Source organism: Adiantum capillus-veneris, chromosome 9, assembly GCF_014529385.1.
Source record: "Adiantum capillus-veneris isolate H3 chromosome 9, ASM1452938v2, whole genome shotgun sequence".
In the NCBI taxonomy this organism is placed as follows: Eukaryota; Viridiplantae; Streptophyta; class Polypodiopsida; order Polypodiales; family Pteridaceae; genus Adiantum; species Adiantum capillus-veneris.
Genome location: NC_140939.1, coordinates 131693469 through 131713412, shown reverse-complemented (window position 1 = coordinate 131713412; position 19944 = coordinate 131693469). Strand labels below are relative to the sequence as shown.

Genomic DNA, 19944 nt, shown 5'->3' with positions numbered 1-19944 from the left:
GCTTCTGCATACTTTGGGTTGAGGGTGTAAGCTTGGTGTCTGACCGCCTTAGCCCCTTCAACTAGAGGGATAGTATGGACACCCAATTCTGGTGGGATCCTTTCTAAATCTTTGTAGGACCAAGCAAAAACATCTTTAAAAGAGTGCATGAAAGAGACTACCAGATCGAGTAGCGCGGGACGCTCCCATAACCAAGGAGCTAAGAGGATGTGCTGAGGGTTGTCAGGGTCACCCAGGTTGACTTCTCTGACTGGGTCAAGAGGTGTAGCTGGGGAGGGTGCATCAGAAGATGAAGATTGAGCTCCCTCTTGGAGCTGAGACATCATGGGTTGGTGTTTGATCGATTGGAAACTCCGCATACTCTTCTTGTAACCATCCTGGTGAAGATCCTCGAAGGGTAAGTCTTCAGACACAACAAAGTGCTTTTGAGTGGGCGGGGCGTTAGACCCAGGGGGGAGGTTAAGGGGAGAGGTGGGATGTTGGAAAACTCTTGCAAAGGAGATTTCTTTCCCCTTCTATGGTGTGTTATAGGTTCACCAAGGCAGACGGCTTCCATCAAGGGGACACTTAAAGCATGATCATCAGGGACTGACACACTTGCGTTTGGGATAGACACACTTTCTTTTGGATGACTTGGGTCACTGGTTTCAGTATGAGGATCCGGGAAAGATGGTGTATCCATAGGTAAGGGTTAAATAGAGACCACATAGCATGGCATGGATGTGGTAGCTTCCAACCACTACAAAAGGACTTCGTCGGACCCATCAGGTGCGGGAGGCTTCTTAGGTCGGGGTTGGATTGTATTGACAAAGAGCTGTGATGAACTACTGGATCCATGCTTCCCTCAAGTCAAATTGGTTTCATGGGGGAGCCGGGAGTATGTATCCACATAGCGTCATTTCCCTAATCATGAAGTGCTTTAGTGTGCCTCAACCATGGTCTACGAATAAGCAAAGGAAATCCTCACTCCACCTGGGGAAGACTGACCACCACAAAATCCAAGCTAAAGGTGAATTCTTGTACCTTCAGAGGCACCTTGTCTATTATGCTCACTAGATAGACTGTCCTCTGGTCGGCCAATGTAACTGTGAATGGAGTAGGGCAACTGTGGCATCAGATCGATCCTAGATCCACCATCAACTATGATGCCAGAGAATTGGTGCCCAAGAATAGATACAGTGAGATGAGTACTTTTGTAATCAGTGAGGGGAGCATCTAGACAAGAAATCATGTAAGACTCTAAGGGTTGATGGGGAGGTGCCCGTCACTATGCCCTTCACCTGGGTAAGACTAAATGAATGAAATGGTATCACTTCTGAGGTTTTCATCGAGCTGGAGCATATTGTAAAGTGACACTTGCTGAAAGGTGTTCTTCAAGATGGCTTCTGCTGTGGGCTTGGCTCCTTCGATATGGGTTTCCTCTAGAACTTTGACATGTTGCAAGTCAGCCACTGCTTCCAACAAGGCTCCATCAATGTCAGATAGCGTGGAGGTTGTCCTACTCTTACCACCAATGAAGGGCTCGTCAGTTGGGTCACGTAGGCCAAGTTGTGGAAGTGGAGATGGGCAAGAAGGACCTATTGGAAAGCTGAGACCAAGAGCTTCTCTTTGTGCCTGAGTGAGAACGCCAGCGGGCTCCCCCACTTGTTGTGGACTAATTGCATGAGTAGCAGGTGATGGTTGAGGAATGGTGTTCACCGGGATCAGATTGATCTTCAGGAATGTGAATTCTTGTTGGTTCTACGTTGAGCTTGAAGATGAGGATGCCCTTTGCTTGGGACAATCCTTATTGTAGTGGTCCTTAGACTCCGGGCAATGATGACAAGGAGGAGACCCTTCAGGTAAAGGACATTTTCTTTGGTAATGCCCATATTCTCCGCATATGTAGCATAAGATGGACCAATTTGATGGACAAAACGAGGGACGAGGTGGTCTCTGCTCCTATTGCACGGAGTTGGAGGGTGAGGTGTAGAAGTTCTGAGGGGATGAGGGAGCATGAGTATAATAAAAACGTTGAGACGAAAAAGTACTTCACATACCTTGGACAATAGGGGTATTGAGCAAAGGTGGCATGTAGTTTGGATGGCCATAGGGGGAAACCATGTTGGTGCTAACCCCCTGTTGGAGAGTAGGACCAAGACTTTGTTGTATTTGCTGCAATCCCTTGATATAATAACAATCCTTGTCTTCATGTCTAAACTTTTCATAGAAGTGGCAATAAGAGTGAAGGGGGCAGTCCTGTGGAGGGTGTCCTGGAGAGCGGCATGAGCTACACCATACCATAGCCTTAGTCTCCTGTTGAGGCCTAAGCGCTTCTAGATCTCTCTTGATTTGATTCAAAGCCTCATGATGTGGGGGACTTCTTCTGTCTAAGAGAGATGGATTTCTCCTCCTGAAGAGCATGCTGTAACTTTAGGGCTTCAAGTTCCCTACATAAAAAAGTCACGGGGTCAGATGGAATCTCCAAGAGTACACAGGTAGTCTCAACCTGAAAGGAGTTCGTAAGCAGCTTCCTTGTCCCCTCTATCCTAGTAGCAACATCAACAAACTCCTCCGGGTTGACTCCGCTAGACTAGGTTGAGTGACTAGACCTCTTGGCTAGACCTGGACGGGAGTGGACGAGACCAAACCGAGAGACTACTAGACCATGACGAGAGACTAGACAAGCATGTCTAGACGAGTAGGTTGAAAAAAAAGCAGGTCAAGGGAAACTAGATGAGACCAGGCTGAAGCAGGCCCATACCTGTGCAAACCAACCGATTGATACAGAGAGCTGAAATCGGGTAGCTCCTCGACTCGACTTTCGACGGGGTAAGACTTCAGTTGAGGTTCACCGGGCATGCCAAAACTGAGAACACTTGTAGAGGAGATAATGTGTCGTGCTCTCTACATGGGTGCTCCTCAGTGTAGTGTGCGTGAGATCTCACTCCACTAAATGAAACACAGAAGACAATGAAGAACATAACAACAATAGCAAGACTCAGTAGTGAAACTTTAATAGTATGAACATCGACTAACTCAAAGAAACCAATACAGACACTAGCATGGGAGTGCACTCGGATCCAACCCAGAACTCATGGTACAATGGGGGTGTCAAGGCTCAGCTCTGTAGGGATCGTGAAGACGTGATGTGTGTGAACTCAACATAATAGACTCTAGACTACTGACCACACAAAATAGATGATACCAATAAACCCCAGACAACTACAAATATATACAACCATAAAGAGCCACCAACGGCTCACAAATATCTAATCTAGCTAAGACCATCTCAAAACTATGGTCGTGGTGGTCTGGCCCCGCATTCGATAGACCACCACCCATAGGCCTACCACGTGTCACTGTCCATGCAAAACTCCGTCCAGTGTGGACTCAACCCAATTGCAACTAAAGGTATGTCCAGTGCCTGCGACACTGTAGACTTTCTACAACAACAAAAGAGACTAACTCTAAATTTTTCTTTCCCACTAAACTCCAAAAAACTAAACAGTGGTTGTCGGAGGTTGAGAGTTGCTGGTGAGGATGAATCTGCCAAATATATTGTAGAACCTCCATGAAATAGCCAAGACTAGCATAAAGAGGCATTATATTCTTTCAATAATTCCCCGTAAGACTTGTAGCACCTCACTTGAGACTGGAAATGGTATGTGTCAGTAATTTGTAAGCAAACTAGGGGCCACTATTTGGATCATATCTTGGCGCTCCAAATTCCAAAAATATAAACTAATATAGGTAGAAACTTTAGCTCATGGGATACATTTATTATGTTTTGAGTTTTTCCAAATTCCATGTGGAATAGGCCGCCAAAGATTCCACAAAAATGTGCACTTGTACTGCCACTAAAGTCTTTGTTGGTCCCATCTTGGTTGACCCTTCCATTATGCACAAAAAATGTCTTCATCAATGTGTGAAAGCATCCAACTTGAAGGGCCTTGAATTTCCTTATGAAAATGCAAATGAGGTCCTCTTTATTAATATTTAAAGACCTACCTCATAATGCAACTAGTCAACAAGTATTATAAAAAGACTAGCAAGGTGGAATAAAATATAGTAAAAATCACAAAAAAATATGATGAGATGGAAATAGGTAGATCAATTAATAATGATAAAAAATGTTGTTTTTTCGTGAATGTAAAAGCTATTAAGTAGAAATAAACTTAGTTGAAGGTAAATAATAAACATAAAGAAACTAGGTGAGGTTCTTGCGCAAAGGAGAGAGATAGACCCAAAATTTGAAAAGCGACCCTCCCTGGCCATCATATAGTGTGGGCAGAAATCTATATTGTGTGGGTATAACCCATGAAAGCCCACAAATCTTTCCCTCTTGGCTACCACCATTAGGGAGACATAAAAAACAACACCCCAAAGACCCTTGGAAGAACGCGACCAAGTTTTGTCTCTATTTTGGCAGCCCCAAGCAAACTTGACCACATTGGGCAACTCAAGTCAGCCCTCGATTAGGTCATGGAAGAAATTCTTGACCTCAAAGCTTGCCTTGGCAAGCTTGAGTCTTGATTTGAATCCATGATCAATCTCTCTACCGAGAAGGTGAAGGAAGTGGAAGAAAAGGCTACTTGAGCCGATTTGGCAATGCTTGCTAAAGTGAAGACTTGTGTGACAATGGAGATCCAAGAACAATAACTTGTATTGTTCTTGTAGATTCAGCCTCTTGTATTGAGAAAGCCACTCCTTTCTCCAAAAGAAATAAACATGATTGTGATGGAATCCTTATGGTTATGCCCTTTTTGCATAATGATGGGAATTGTGGTTTACAACATTTTGCCTAAGGACTTCTATGAAAGAATGACTGCATCATTTTGTCTCGAGAGATCTGGTCGATGAGATGATTTGTCGCACACTGCTAGCATGTCAAGACACAGAAGACTCTAGCCAACCTGTAGATCCCAACGAAGGGGCCTAAACCCTAGCAGAAGCAAAAAAAGATGAAGGATTTACCAACTTACAGATTCTCACAGAGTGGCCCAAATAATAAAATGGGTAAGGATTTACCAACTTACAGATTCTCACAGAGTGGCCCAAATAATAAAATGGTTAAGGATTAAAAATCCTAACCCCCAATAGCTTATGGAACTGACCGAGGGGCCTAAAACCCTTAAAATATGTAGATCTCTCACACACACCAAAGCTTGCGTAAAAAATGATGATGTGTTAGGCTATACGAAAATCCACACTTTACGTTGGTTGATGATGACATGGCAATGTTGTATAGACAGCTTTGGGTGCTAGCTTTTGGGATCAGACGCTTTTAGACTTGATGCTTTTCATGTACTTGCTTTTGGATGCCCAAGGCCTTTAAATATGTAGTGAGGGCTCACTCTTTGGCATTCTACCCATGAGAGGTGCATCATAGACCTGCACGTGTTGCACCTTGTTTAAGCAATCTAAAGAAATATGTAAAGGGGCCCCACAGTTTGGGGCCAATGCACTCTAGTAGTGGAACTACACCACTCCGTGTCTCATGTGAAGTCTCTCTTTCAGTTCAACTGTTTTGAAGTGCCTAAAAGTCTATTCAGTCTGTTCTTTTCTGTTGGCACGTGGTGCCCTCCCATAACATTGGTATTAGAGATTCAATCGTGTGCTTTTCTAAAAGGATAATGGTCCTTCCAGGAATAGACAAAGCAAGATAACGTTTCAAGATTCTACAAAGTACATGCACTTCCTCCTCAATCAGCTCCGCAACATACTTTCACTACATCCTCAGCAGAATCTCTCGGTTCTGCAAAGTTTTCACCAGTTTCTGAATTACATGTTGCCTCTTCTGTTGCCTCACCAGTTTCTAAATTTAGAGTCAGCATCTACTACCAAACAGGTATGATCAACATCCAAATATATGTGTGGTATATCAAGTTTTCATGAGGTTTTATAAGAAGGAACCAGGGCAAGAGAAGCTATTAGGACCACTCTAGCATATTATATCAAGGTTAAAAGATGAAATAAACCAAATTTGTGAGCAAGGAGAATCTAATAGCCAACATCAATAGTAGGCCTAATTTTTGAAATGCCATTCAAATTGTAAGAAAAGGAAGCAAGGCCCTGATATCCTCAAGTGAGAAGCACAACTAAGGTCAACTTTATTTAGCATACCTCAAAATTCTTTTAAGCTCCTCAAAATCATGTGAGAATCAAGGTAGATATAGGTGAAACTTCATACCAACAAAGAAATTCCTTTGCACTAGGAGAGCCAAGTAAAACAAAAACCAACAACCACCAATAGATAGCCTTAGCAGTAACATGCTTCTAGAATCAATCACAAAATTTGAGAGCCTAAAGATCAAAATCAAACCAGTCAACCAGGATTCAAAATCCCTTAGTGAATCCATGGTGGTCAACAAGATATCCAAAGCTTAGCAAGGGAAAATTCCAAGAGTTGGTAGCTCAACAAGTAATGCATTCTCTAAGTACATTTTGGAAATGTCTGAAGTAGAATTTAATGTAAGAAGTCTATCACTTGAATTTGCCAACAAGCCAAGCTCATCAAACAAGTAGCAGCTCTCAAAGGACTTTCCATGGAGATCACATGATCCAAACGAAGCCAAAAGAACATGTGAAAAGTAGAAACCTTTGTGAAAAATCTTTTCATAATTTCAAGATGTCAAGAGAAGGGTAAATCCACAACCCATAAACTTTTCCACATTCTTTCCCTCATTCACACTTATCAAGAAATTCCCTTACCCTTCAAAACTTTCTTTCTTGGCAAAAAACACACATGAAGAAAACACAAGGCTAAGTGAGGGATAGGGTAAGTTAGTTTTGTAAGAAAGCAACAAAGTAGGAGGCTACTCACGTTGGGCTTTTGTGAGAGTAAGCTTATCAAGGTATGAGAAAGTAGGTAATGTTAAGTGAGGCATCCTGGTTAGTGTTAAGAATTCATCACTCCATGTTGGAGTAGTAGCAAGGTTTAGCCAAGATGCACACCCCAATGGGAGTTACTAAGTGGATAGGAGAGAAGGCATGGTGATGAGATTCAACACAAACAAAGATAATCTCAAACAATTATAAGGCCCCAATGTAGAGATGGCTAGGTGGAGTATAACTCACCATTATAATGGCAAAAGTGTGTAAGAAACTCCCAAACTACCAAACCACCAAATCTTGTGGAGGAAAACTAGAACTACAATTAGATGAATATACTATAAGCCCAGATTCACCCATTAAGGAAAGTGCAAGGTATGGACTCTTGGTAGTCACCACCCACAAGACAATATAACCATCGACTCCATCATGCACAATATAGACCGACTACTAGGGCATACCACTTACGTCATCAATGCCGAGTAGTGGGTGTTGAACAAGTTACCCCCTCAAGGATCCTCTGAGGAAATCATAAGGCCCCAAGGAAAATTCCACGTAAGACAACAGCTATCTCCATTGCATATACTAAATTAGGCTATTTTGACTAGACAACATATCATGATGAAAACAATGCCAAAATGTTGCTAAAGTGATAAATTGAAGTGTCGCTAGTTACTATAGCACCTTCCAATCTATAGTAATGAGAACGTAGTGATGGGTACAAAACATCTGTTTCCTTTATAGGATCCTCTTCTGCATACAAATGCCAACAAACATGTAACTCCTTATATGGTTGTTAGGGATGCATTTCGTTGTGCATAGTTACACACTTACAAGAAAGGGTGGAAGCTAGAGTGTTTACACTAAGTGGGTACCAATGTAGATGGACATTAATTGGTTGAAGGTTTCTCCACCATATTTGGATAGCCCCATGGCACCATCCAAAACCCTCATAAATTTGCATGTGCACCAGATTTAGGTAGGATATGGTATCATCATCAACTGGCAGTGTGTAAGTTGTAAAGGAGTCCAAGTTGATAGCAGTTACATATATCGAAAAAATCCATTAGCATGTATATGGTCTTATTGCTCTTGATATAAAGTGGACACGACTCAATAGGCTCTTCTTTTTTTCTCATCCTCACAAATGTGAGTGGATATATTAAATTAGCAAAACATATAGGTCATTACAAGCCCTTCACAACCATCGTGTAGATGGAGGATGAAGGTCTGAGTCCAACAAGAAGACTCCTCCGTCGATGGTGCTTGGCTCTCCAGCCCGTAGAGCTTTGTTTGGTGTCCATGCCTTTGAGGTGGGGGATGACATAATAGACTCTTAAGCGAAGGTGCACATATTGGAAGACTATATTGCACTACATGGAAGCAAGAGTTTAGAAACAACCTCTCAATTGGCATTCAAGTTTTCCATTTCCAAATAGCATTGTGCCAAGCTACTCCAACTAGGAGTGATTTTCATCTACAATTCCTGTAAAATTTTGACTTGTTTTAAGGAAGCAGATAAATATAGAATGTTGGTTCACAGTACTAGGTGGGTGTTTCAAGTTGAGTCACAGTGATCACGGCTAGTGAAGGAAAGGCTCAAAAAAGGAGGGAGAAAATCACCTATTTGGCATTGTCTGCTAGTTTACACTATTACGGAAATGATGGGGTTAACACAAGTTTAGGAGGAAGAAGCAGAAAGTATATTTCTCTTTGAAGTGATGCCACTCAACTTTCTTGCTTTTGAGGAGGAATCTCATCCCCCTAATTTTATGTTGATGCCTCTTGTACAACCTACTCTCCATCCAATGTCCTTTTCTTTTCTTCCCCCTACTAACACTGAGTGTGACTTGACTGTAAGGATCTTCTCAAAAAATCTTAGACGAAAGTAACCGTTTTCAGCTTGGCAAAACCTTGGAAACGAGAGCAACGTTCAACATTTAAAAAAATATAACGAGTAGTCAAGCGGGAGAAACAATCCCTTAAAATTGGCAAAGCGATAGTAGATGCAAAAGGTTGTAAACTAAGGCTGTTTACACACCTTCCGCCCAAGCTTGGGCGTGAAGACGTGGAATCCAACTGGCACAACACGATTGGCAGCGCAAAATGGGCTGCGGACAAGAACGTGGGCTGCCAAGACTCCCTGCCCAAGCTTGGGCGGGGAACTAGCTGCTGACAACGCTTCCTGCAAGACACGTCGAGCCAATACGCTGCCGATAAAGTCTGACAGGTTCGCCACGTTTGGAGAACGTGATACCTTCAGTGTGTAACGCCTGCCTGTCCGTGCGCAGAAGTGATGGGCAGGCAAAGACTCAGTGTGTATCCAGCCTAAGAGCGGTGTGTTACAAGTTGAAGCAAGGTCGGGAGTGTATGATAGAAGCAAAAATAGCATTTGTGTGATAGAAGCGGAGGCTCCCTCAACCCTCCCTTTTCTATCTGGCATCACAACAACGGCACATACTGTCACACGAGAAGTTGCGTATCATGAAAATGCCTTACAAAGTGCACACTATCAGAAAGGCTTAAGTTTGGTCAATCCTCAAGGGTTTGCCAAAAGCATGTTAGAAGCAACTTAGCAAGGAAACATTCCTCTTTAAAGTTGAGCGAAAATAGTGAAGGCATAAAAGGGAATGTTGGGTCGCACCATGGGTTAGTACTAAGTAAGGTTAGTGTTTACTAAATAAATCAATAATCCATGTTTCTCTCCACAAATATAGAAGACATTCACAAACCCCACTAGCATTTTGAAAAAGGAGGGGAATAAGCTATCTTTTAGGTGGTGCTTAAACATATCTTCATCATCTCCTTGAAAATAGAAACTCCAAGCCTTCTCATCTACTACTATTGTGCAATGCTTTACCCCTCTTCATGGCGGACATAGGGAGACTGTGAACGTCCTTGTCCGAGTTACCAATGCCCTTCATTCCATTTTGTATGTAAAAGACTTTAAGATATCCATGGAGCTATGGAGCTCATATGGGAGTCTTCTAGGAAAGAAGCACCCTCAGGAGCAGGGATTTGAGGCTGGGGCAGGAGGCCAACAGCTTCGAGGTTCCGAGGCTTGTGCAGGTCTGCAGATCTGAGGCCGAGGTGGATTAGGTCAGCGAAGACGAGGCATGTAAGCATGCTTCCATTGCAAGTTCTCTAACACAGAGTCTGGGCCGCCCAATTTGTCCAGCAAGCTGAAGTGCGGGACAATGCAGTTCTCGATGACGAGGGTTGTCAGAGACTTCCTGACATACATGAGCCACACGGAGAGGATCATGGGTTCGAGCTTGACGTCCTGGCTCATAAAAATGGACAATTCCTGCAAGGGAACGTGTGCTCATCACCATCTCTGGGATGAAAAGCTTCTTGAAAGCCGTGTTCCAGAGGCGGGTCTCAGGCATCACTGAAGGAAAGAGCGTCGAGGTGCTGCACATGAGCTTCATCGCGCCATGTCAAGGTACCATATGGAAGCTATTATACCGTCCAGAGAATCCTGCGTGTTACTGGTGTTACTGGCTATGGTCGATTTGTAGTGCAAACATTGCCACACTACTCTTGGGCCAAGGGGTTCGATTGTTGGTCCAAATGCAGGTTGCGACCGGAAATAATCAAGCATGGGCCAAATGGGGTATCTCAAATGCTAGCAATTTGAAGGAGCTAAGGATAACCAAAATGCCCATAAGTGTCGATGTCAACACACTGGCGACCTCATTTCCACAACTTCGTTCACTAGAGCTTGATTAGGAAATGCTTCTGATGAATTCTTTGAGTTAAGCCCGAAGTTTAGGAAATTGGATGTGCTTATGCTCAATGTAAAAGCAAAACATCAAGGCACATTCACAAAGTGGGTTGCTCACTTCTTGAGAAATGCCCATGTCTGCATCGGCTCGAAATTTGCCTCCATGACTTCAAAGATGACGCAACCCGTGAAATTATGTGTTGAAAGAATTTACTTTCTCAATCATTCAAATCAGTCACCTACACCCACCCAGAGGTTCTTCATATGAGTGTCACCAGGATGATTTTTTATACATATTATTTCTTTAAGAGCTCTGCTTCCATAACTAAGCTCAGGAACACTTCTACTTTGTGGGGTGTTCTCTCATTGTAAAGTACACAATGACATGCACAAGTAGAGGCCAATGCAATACATTCAAAGCATCAAAACAACCATCACTAATTGTTGCAAAGCATTGTTTTACCTAAGCATTACAAATGAATGTACCATCTTCTGCTTGATTTACTGTAATGGGGTCCCCTCTTGTGGAATCAGTGCTCTTGGATTTGCGTAAACTTTGTTTTAATCCCTAAGTGGTGCTCATCAATTTAACCATTGCCCTGTAATAACATCTCGTAGACATTTTACCGGAGAGGTCCATTTGTAGAAATATGTTCTTCCTTTCCATAAACAAGCTCATATGGTGTAAACCTTGTAGACATTCTATTCGACACTCTAAACAATTATGAGCCCACAAACACTTTTCCAAGTCCAAGTCCCACTCTTTGGGGTATACTTTGACATCTTTACAATTTGCCATTGCAATTTTCAAGAATGCTTGTGCTGAATCTTTAGTTTCTCCATAAGAGCACAAACAAGTTTTCATCTATAACGCTGGACCCTGATCATAAATCGTAACCATAGGAGCTCCAAACCTACAATACGCATGCTCATACAAAAAAGAGGTCACTTTTCTTGCTGTTGGCTATCTGAGAGAGAGAGAGAGAGAGAGAGAGAGAGAGAGAGAGAGAGAGAGAGAGAGAGAGGTCATAGGAACCATCCCAAGAGACCTGAAAGGTCATCCTGAACTCAAGCCCTGTTCGTAAAAAAGGAATCATTTTAGTGATAGAAAGGTTATTCCAATTTCCTCTTATTATTCCAAGCCACACTTACACCCATGAGAGAAGTTTTTGACGCCTTAGGGACAATCCCAAGAGTCTACCAAGAGCCAAACTGGCTGATGAGACCCCATTAAGAAATGCATGGCTGATGAGTTCCGTATGGGTGGAACAGAAATTGAAAAAAAAACACAACTTGAAAGAGAAATTGAAATACTTTCCAACAAGCAGTTGTACATCTACCCTGCAAAAAAAATGTCACGAGCTTTTAAAACCACCTACAAAAAATGATGGGAGGTTGTATACAATCTTGATATGTGTAAGCCAGTCACAGTTCTATACAAGGGTTTTGGTGCCTTCCATCAAATAAGCACAACTTGCAGAGATAGGGTTGGGGTGATCATCCCTCGAAGGATCGTCCTTCATGAGAGCATAAGTCGAGCTTTCTCTCCCAAAAAGAGCACACACAAATTTAGTCCGTTGCTCTCTCACTCTGCAGCCAATCATGGAATGGCAGCTCAGACCTTCAAGCGCCTTCAACCGAGCCACATTATTTATCACTCTTTGCATGCAAGCTTTCGATCAAGCTCCAGTCACATTATGCCAGAGACGAACGAAGCTTTCTCAAACTGAGGTTCAATTCGCTGTTGGCCAAGTGGATGGTCTTTAGTTTTCATCCTTCCCATTATTAGGAATGCTTATGCCAGCTTCAGCAAGATGACAGTCTTGCAAGTCCAGGAAAGCAGCTCCTTGCCAGGACAGCTCTTCTGACAGCTGGAAAATACTTTCTTGACGAAGCTTGGCCTGAAACAGATGACATACAATCAGAGTTCGTTTGAGAAGCTTCGAAATAAGAAATAACAGCGACACATCTCCCTGTCAAAGAAGTCAAGGAAGAAAGGAAAGTCTGCACTTGGCACTTGAGTGTGACTTATCAAAACCAATGAAAAACCATACTGAGCTTGGTGACGTGTTCATGATCAAAAGCCTTACTTTCCTTTGGTTCTGTGCGATGCTCTTTGAAACTTGGAAGTAGGGGTAACAAATTGAAGGCTATTACTCTTTGCAGGCAATGAACAGAAATTATTCTATATGTCTTTTGAGTAGCTCAAATCATTCTATTGTGAATGACGCTGTCTATAATAACAGAGTAATACAGGCTTTGGCACAGCCTTTTCACTCATATTTCAAACTGTGCAATGCATGCTTTGGACCACTATATTTATACGAACTATATTTGCTCGTATACAACAGAACCATTGCTCATGCACGAATGCAGAACACAAAGATGGCAAGCTCTGAGTATGAAGAGCGTCCCATGGCTGCCATATCTTCTGCTAAAGCAATCCCCAAAAGCGAAATGAAAAATCACAATATTTTTTTCAAGTGCAATAGCACCAAAGTCAAGGCTCATAAAGATTGATGCGCCAAAGCAAAGAAAGTCAACGCTTTCATGACTGGCTTCCAAAAAGCAAATCCTGCATCCACATGCCACGTCACCCGTCCCTACGGACTGCCCAAAGCAAAAAGCCTTAAGCATACAAGAGTTAATGGTCCATGCAAAGGATGGTTATGCTTTCCCCATTAAGAAATTAATGTTTCATGACGACAAATCCGAAGAGGACTTACAAGACAAGCAAACAAAGAAAGTGATTGGCAAGAAGAAAGCCGAATCAATCGAATGCAAGCAGACTTCGGAACAAAGATAGGAATTGTTCAAGCAAGGGAATCTTTTCATTTGTGAAAAACAAGATCATATGTCTGCACAATGTCCAACTAAAGAGGAAGACAAAGAAGCAAACAAAAGAAGAGCCAAGAAGGACAAGGCACAAGCAAAATAAGTGCCTTTGGATATGATTTCAGGGATTGACAGAATCTCTTTGTAACTTTCTTTTATAATGAAATGATAATTTTTTGGAAAGAATGTGACTTTTGGTATGTACAACAGAAGTCATGCAGTGGCCAAGAGCTTTTTAAAAAGTTACAAATCAATTGGATAAAGAACATCTGTAGATGTAAGCTACAGGTGCAAGTGAAAGATGACTCAGATAGGGAGCTATTTAAACTTTAAAGTGAAACATTGGGAGAGGAATCTTCTAGACTATTGGCTGTGTACTAAGCGGACAACCACTTAGATCCCAAGCAAGAGGTTTGGATTGGAGAGGCTTTGAATCTATATAGATGTGCAGCAAGCTCCACCCACGTATTCAGTAAGTGAGTCTACTAGAGTGTCATCGAGAGAGCCCCTCCACTCAACAAAAGAAATAGACACGATTGTGATGGAAATCTTATGGTTATGCCTTTTTTTTTTGCATAATGATGGGTACTACGGCTGAAAGCATTTTGCCTAAGGACTTGTATGAAAGAATGGCTGCAGCACTCTGTCTCAAGAGATCTGCCCAGTGAGATGATTCTAGTTCATTAGAGACATTTGTGTAGAGGTCAATGCCGCATGGATGTGACGATTAGGTATTCAGTCATTGAGTCTGCTGCCCTGTATTGAGAGAGCCACTCCACTCTCCAAAAGAAATAAACATGATTGCGATGGAATCCTTATGCTTATGCCTTTTTTTGCATAATGATGGGAATTGTGGCTTACAACATTTTGCCTAAGGGCTTCTATGAAAGAATGGCTGCAGCATTTTGTCTTGAGAGATCTGGTCGACGAGATGATTTGTCACACTGCTAGCATGTCAAGCCACTGAAGACTCTAGCCAACCTGCAGATCCCAGCCAAGGGGCATAAACCCAAGCAGAAGCAAAAGAAGCAGAAGGATTTACCAACTTACTGTTTACAGATTCTCGTTGAGTGGCCCAAATAATAAAACGGGTAAGGATTAAAAATCCCAACCCCCAACAGCTTATGGAACCGGCCAAGGGGCCTGAAACCCTTAAAATAAAGCAGATCTCACACACACACCAGAGCTTGCATAAAAAATGAAGACGTGTCAGGGTGTATGGAAATCCACATTTTACGTTGACTGATGATGATGTGGTAGCGCTGTACGGACAACCCTTTGGGTGCTAGCTTTTGGGATCAGATGCTTTTAGACTTGATGCTTTTCATGTAACTGCTTTTGGATGGCCAAGGTCCTTTAAATATGTACCGAGGGCATTTTGCCGACGGGAGATGCAACGTAGAGTTACACATGTTGCACCTTGTTGAAGCAATATAAAGAAATACCGAAAGGGGCCCCACAGTTTGGGGCCAATGCACTCTAGGAGTGGAACTACGCCACTCCATGTCTCATGTGAAATCTGTCACAAGACGGGCACCACGTGCCAATAGAAAAGAACAGATTGAACACGCTTTTAGCACTTCAATAACAACTGAACTGAAAGAGAGAGAGAGAGAGCACACGTGACACGGAGTGGCGGAATTCCACCCCAGAGAGTATTGGCCCCAAACCTTGGTGCCCCTTTTGGTATTTCTTTATATTACTTGAACTCAGCACAATGCCGGTACTCGCGGTCTGCACCTTCTTACTGAAGCGTGCCAGAGACTGAGCCCTCAGCACTTATTTAAAGGCCCTTGGCCTTGAAAAGCAATTTACATGAAAAGCTTGAAACTCAAAAGCAATGGGCCCAAAAGCTGGCGCTGAAAAGCTGCCCAATGTAAATCACGAAAATCCATACAGGTTGCCACACGTCATCACTATCAACGTGAAACGCGGAAATCCGTACAGTTTGCCATGTCAACAATCCAGCACAGATTGCGGAGATCCGTACAGTTTTCCACGTCATCAACCTCTGCGCAAGTCAGCATGTGTGTGTGTGCGCTGGACCTGCTTTATTTTTTAATGCCTTTATGTCCTCTAGGCCCCATCGGACGGGGTCCCAAAAGCTAGTGGAACTTTTTAATTCTTATGTTGCTTCTTTTTAGGGTTTAGGTCCCTCGGCTGGTGGCTCCGTTCTTCAGTGACTTGACACGTCAACAATTGTGACAAAGTCTCTCTTTCAGTTCAGTTGTTCTGAAGTGCCTAAAAGTCTATTCAGTCTGAGCTTTTCCGTTGGCACGTGGTGCCCTCCTGTTACAGTGGTATTAGATGTTTTACCTTCCAGTGTCTTTTAAAAAGTTGATTCCATTGGAGGACCAATGCGAGCGCTATACAATTGAACTGCCATAACCATTATAGGAATATTATCTCTCTAAACAAGTATCTACAATGCAAGAACTCATGGACCATGCTGCAGTCGGATGCAAACTTATGAAAAGAAGACCAAAGTTTACTATAGAAGACCAACCAGCAAATAATCAAAATCCTTGGCCACAACGAACAAATTTGGATGTTTTCAATGGGGACGTAATTTTTCAATTGTCCCCAAAGAGCAGATAGACCCTCACAACCCACCCCTGCTCGAACAGCCCAGGGCCCCGAGGACAACCTCCAACCAAAAGAGCTAGAACTGCGATTGGACTTGATGTCGACATCTATGGAATCAATCTTGAAAGTTCGAATGAATTATGTTGTAACAGGCTTGGACACTCCAAGCGAGAAATCAATAGCAACATACGAATAGAAACTTCAAAATCACTGAACTTTAATAGAGAGAGAGAAGAAGACGAAGAAGAAGAGAATTTTTATAGAATATATATATATATATATATATATATATATATATATATATATATATATATATATATATATATATATATATATATATATATATATATATATATATAGAGAGAGAGAGAGAGAGAGAGAGAGAGAGAGAGAGAGAGAGAGAGAGAGTCGACACGGCCCGGCGTAGTTCCGTGCCCAAAGGTATTGGCCCCAAAGTCTGGCACCCCTTTCGGTATTTCTTTATCATTAATCATTGCAAAGTACAACTCCCGAGGGACCACTGCTCTCAAACTCTACGTAATTTGCAAAAATCAGTACAACCTGCCACGTGGCACCTGTAACGCAAATTGTGGAAATTCCGTACGGCCCTGCCACGTCAGCATCCATACGATCTGCCACATCAATGTCAACGCATTTTATGGAAATCCCTTTCAGGGTTCAGGCTTTTGTCTTTTAGAGTTTCGAGCCCCACGGTCAGTGCTTCATAAGTTCTTTGAGTTAGTCCGTTTAATTTCTCCTGTCCACTTGGCCATTTCTGTGTTAGATGGTCATGCCACGTTATCATTTTGTGACATACCCCCTTGTTGAAAGAATTGTAATCGCCCTCAATTACACCTACAAAATCAAACATAAGCCATAAACCAGTTTAGTAGACGCACTAGACGACACAAATCCAGCACTTGCACAAAGACGACAATCATTGAACATCAAATCAAATCTAGGACCACAATTCGTGGCAACGTGTTTAGCAATCGCATCTAGATCCACACCGGACCTCACTGATGTCGGATTTAGCAAATAGGGGGAGCCTGGGATAAAATATCCCAAGCCTCCAGGAGCCTATCTGACCATGGAAGAAAGCCAAAACCCGAGCTAAACATAGCTAGATACAACCCTACATGAGAGACCTACCTCACACTGGCCGGGTACAGCCACAAAACAACCCACACTCCCTAGCAACTGTCCCTAGGAGAATTTGGGACCGACTGGATGAACCAAGAGAGATGCCTGAACTCTAACACCCCCTCTCAGCTCCTAGAAAGAAAGTCAAACCAAGAAGCTAGAGGTGAGCAATCTGCAACTGTAAAGAGAGGGTTTCGTGGACAAGGATATCTGCTACAAACTCTGTAGTAGGAAAGTATCCTGCAGTAAATACAATCCAACTACTATCCATGAAAGACGTCTGCGAAGTGAAATGTTGTCCACTGAAAGTAAATCCAGCTCTAACAAGAATCTCTGCAAGCAAACCAACTCAAGAGTTGCACAACCAGCATCTGCAGAAAGTACGGTTGTTGACCGCTCCAAGAGTATGCATCAAAACTGAGGGTAAAGGCACAAACTACTGGTATACGGATCATTTCCCAACTCTAAATTGATCCACCCTTGAGGAAAGAGTCCAAAACTTGCACCTCCGGTCATATACCACATGCCAGAATCTCCAAGCTGCTATGAGAAGTCCAACCGAGGCTACAAAGGAATTATATGTCTGATGACGAAGAACCAAAGATCTCTACCAACCACCATATAGAATGATGGATTGCAAACTGTATTTGAAGGAACTTCATTGGAGCTGAGAGTGAGAACTGCTATTGATCTTCAGATCAATAGCATCTGTCTGGAACACATCCCGAGGGAGTATCACCCCACTCTGAAAGTGAATTGGGAACAAACTTTTAGCAAACAGGAACACACTTTAATATTGCGACTGCAGTTAACACGGCAAGATCAAGAGACTCTACACTCAAGCTCTGCAAGAGAAGAACAAGGTGCTGTAGAAACGTCACCATGTAGACTGTCAATCCTGTCCCTTGCCCATGGAACCACAGAACTGTATGAAAGTAATGTGCACAAACTGACTCCCAAGCTCGCTTCACATCCCCCTCTGAAGGGAGAACACCCGAACCATGGATAACTGTCATAACTTTCCAACACTCTCTGCCTGTGTAATTGGATCACCCAAGGGATAGGCGATTCCGAAAGAAAATATAATATACCTGCGGAACTTGGAACCAAGTCTGGGAGAACCAAGAAGACTGTCTCCTTACTGTAAAAAATGCTCGAGCTAACTGTAATTGGTTCCTAGTCCAAGAAGGACCACTATCCACCTGTATGAAATAACATGCAAGTCTAAGGATAAGGGAAGCACGTGTGTCCTAAATGGTACACTCTTTAGGGGCAATCTAGAAGAAAAAACATAGGAACGACTGCTCAGATGCACTAGGAAGAGCAACCGTCACACCACAAATCCGAAAGACAAGGCAACAAGAACATCCGCCAAGACACTAGCTGCACTATGGGCACACCATCCAAGACTGCAAGAAATGGGCAAGGAAACCAAGGACTAGAAGACACCGTACATGGTATTTCGCTAAATGGAGCACCAAAAGTCAACCAAAGATAACAACCTGGAAGCCCCCTCTCAAAGAGAAGTATCCTCAAAAGTACGCTCTGAGGCAACAACTAGCACAACCCACGTCGGAACAAAGCTAACACTGTCACTGAAAGCTCAAGAGCTGAAGCCGAGGACTCCTCCCAAGATAGGAAGTCCCCCTCCCACTCAATCCTGATAAAAGAGAATGAGTACTCCCAGAAGAAATCAGAGACAACCTAGAGTAAAACTGCTTCCTCTATAACTGAATAGCAAAACCTGAATCTCATGGAACTCGAGACTCAAAGAAAATCACAAAAACGGTAAACTCGGACCGCTAAGAATAGGAAGACTTGAAACGACATCACCTGAGGATCAGAGATCAAATCAAATATCCACAACTTCTCTACATCTGCTAAGATCAAACCTGTAGGTGCAATCCAATCCGCCAAACTGCATACAGACTCGAAAGAGCACATACTCCCACTATTGTAACTTGCTTCATTAAAATCTTCAACGAAACTGTCCTTTGTACTTGTGCTGAGAGAACATACCCACAACTAAACTGTGCAATCAATATCCAATATACAACATGACTCCAATACTCGAGGGAGAGTAAAGGAACCGACTCAGGGAACAAGCTCGTGAAGAATGCTGGGGCTGATCTATAACATGCTAGAAAGCTGGGAAAAACAATGCAAGGGAAAAGAACGTGCTATACTAGTCATCCATGGCCAGATTTGCACCCGAAAAGGGTTGCCCCCAAGGTTGGAGCTCTCCAAAGGGATACATGGAAGAAACATCGAAGTGTTGCTGACTACGGGAGTAGGAACTAGATGTCCCCACCAATTGTCGACACTACGTGCAAACCTGTCATCCAAAGGATCTCGACAGACCTATTGTCGATCATCAAGAAAAATTCCCATAGAAGGTTGCAAACTTGTCCCAAAACTTGTGCTAATGTGCTCGCAAAAGGGCAAGGAAGTGACCAAATTTGTAGAGCCACATTACCACCAGGGAAGGAGGGAACATGGAGAAAGGATAAGTCCACACTCCATTAAGGCCTCCTAGAACTGTTGTCATTGTTGGCTAAGAGTCTAGCACCACATGCTCCACCTCTAAACCTCATCCAAGGAAGTCGGAAGATCAAACAAGAAGTGGTTCTGGAGGTAGAAGTATCCTCCTCTACCTGTCAAAGCAAACTCCAACACATGCACTGAAACATGCACCTCAACTACTTCATACTGGATGAACAAGAGTCTACTGAAGCCGGAACTGAACTTCCATCCTTAGATGGACAATGGAAAGTCAAGGAGCATCTTCTGCTTCAAGAAGGGAAGGGTCCCCCTCTGTCATCCATAATCCATAGTCTAGT

General features: G+C 42.9%; 1 protein-coding gene across 1 annotated transcript in view; it reads right to left on the bottom strand.

The window, feature by feature from the left end:
• Positions 1–11788: 11788 nt before the first annotated feature.
• Positions 11789–19944, bottom strand: part of LOC147451186 (uncharacterized) — a 65775-nt gene continuing 57619 nt past the window's right edge. Inside the window, exon 3 of the mRNA XM_086520144.1 lies at positions 11789–12441. Within this exon, the coding sequence (XP_086376270.1) occupies positions 12304–12441 (138 nt within the window). The 3' untranslated portion in view covers positions 11789–12303. The remainder of the gene's footprint in view (positions 12442–19944) is intronic.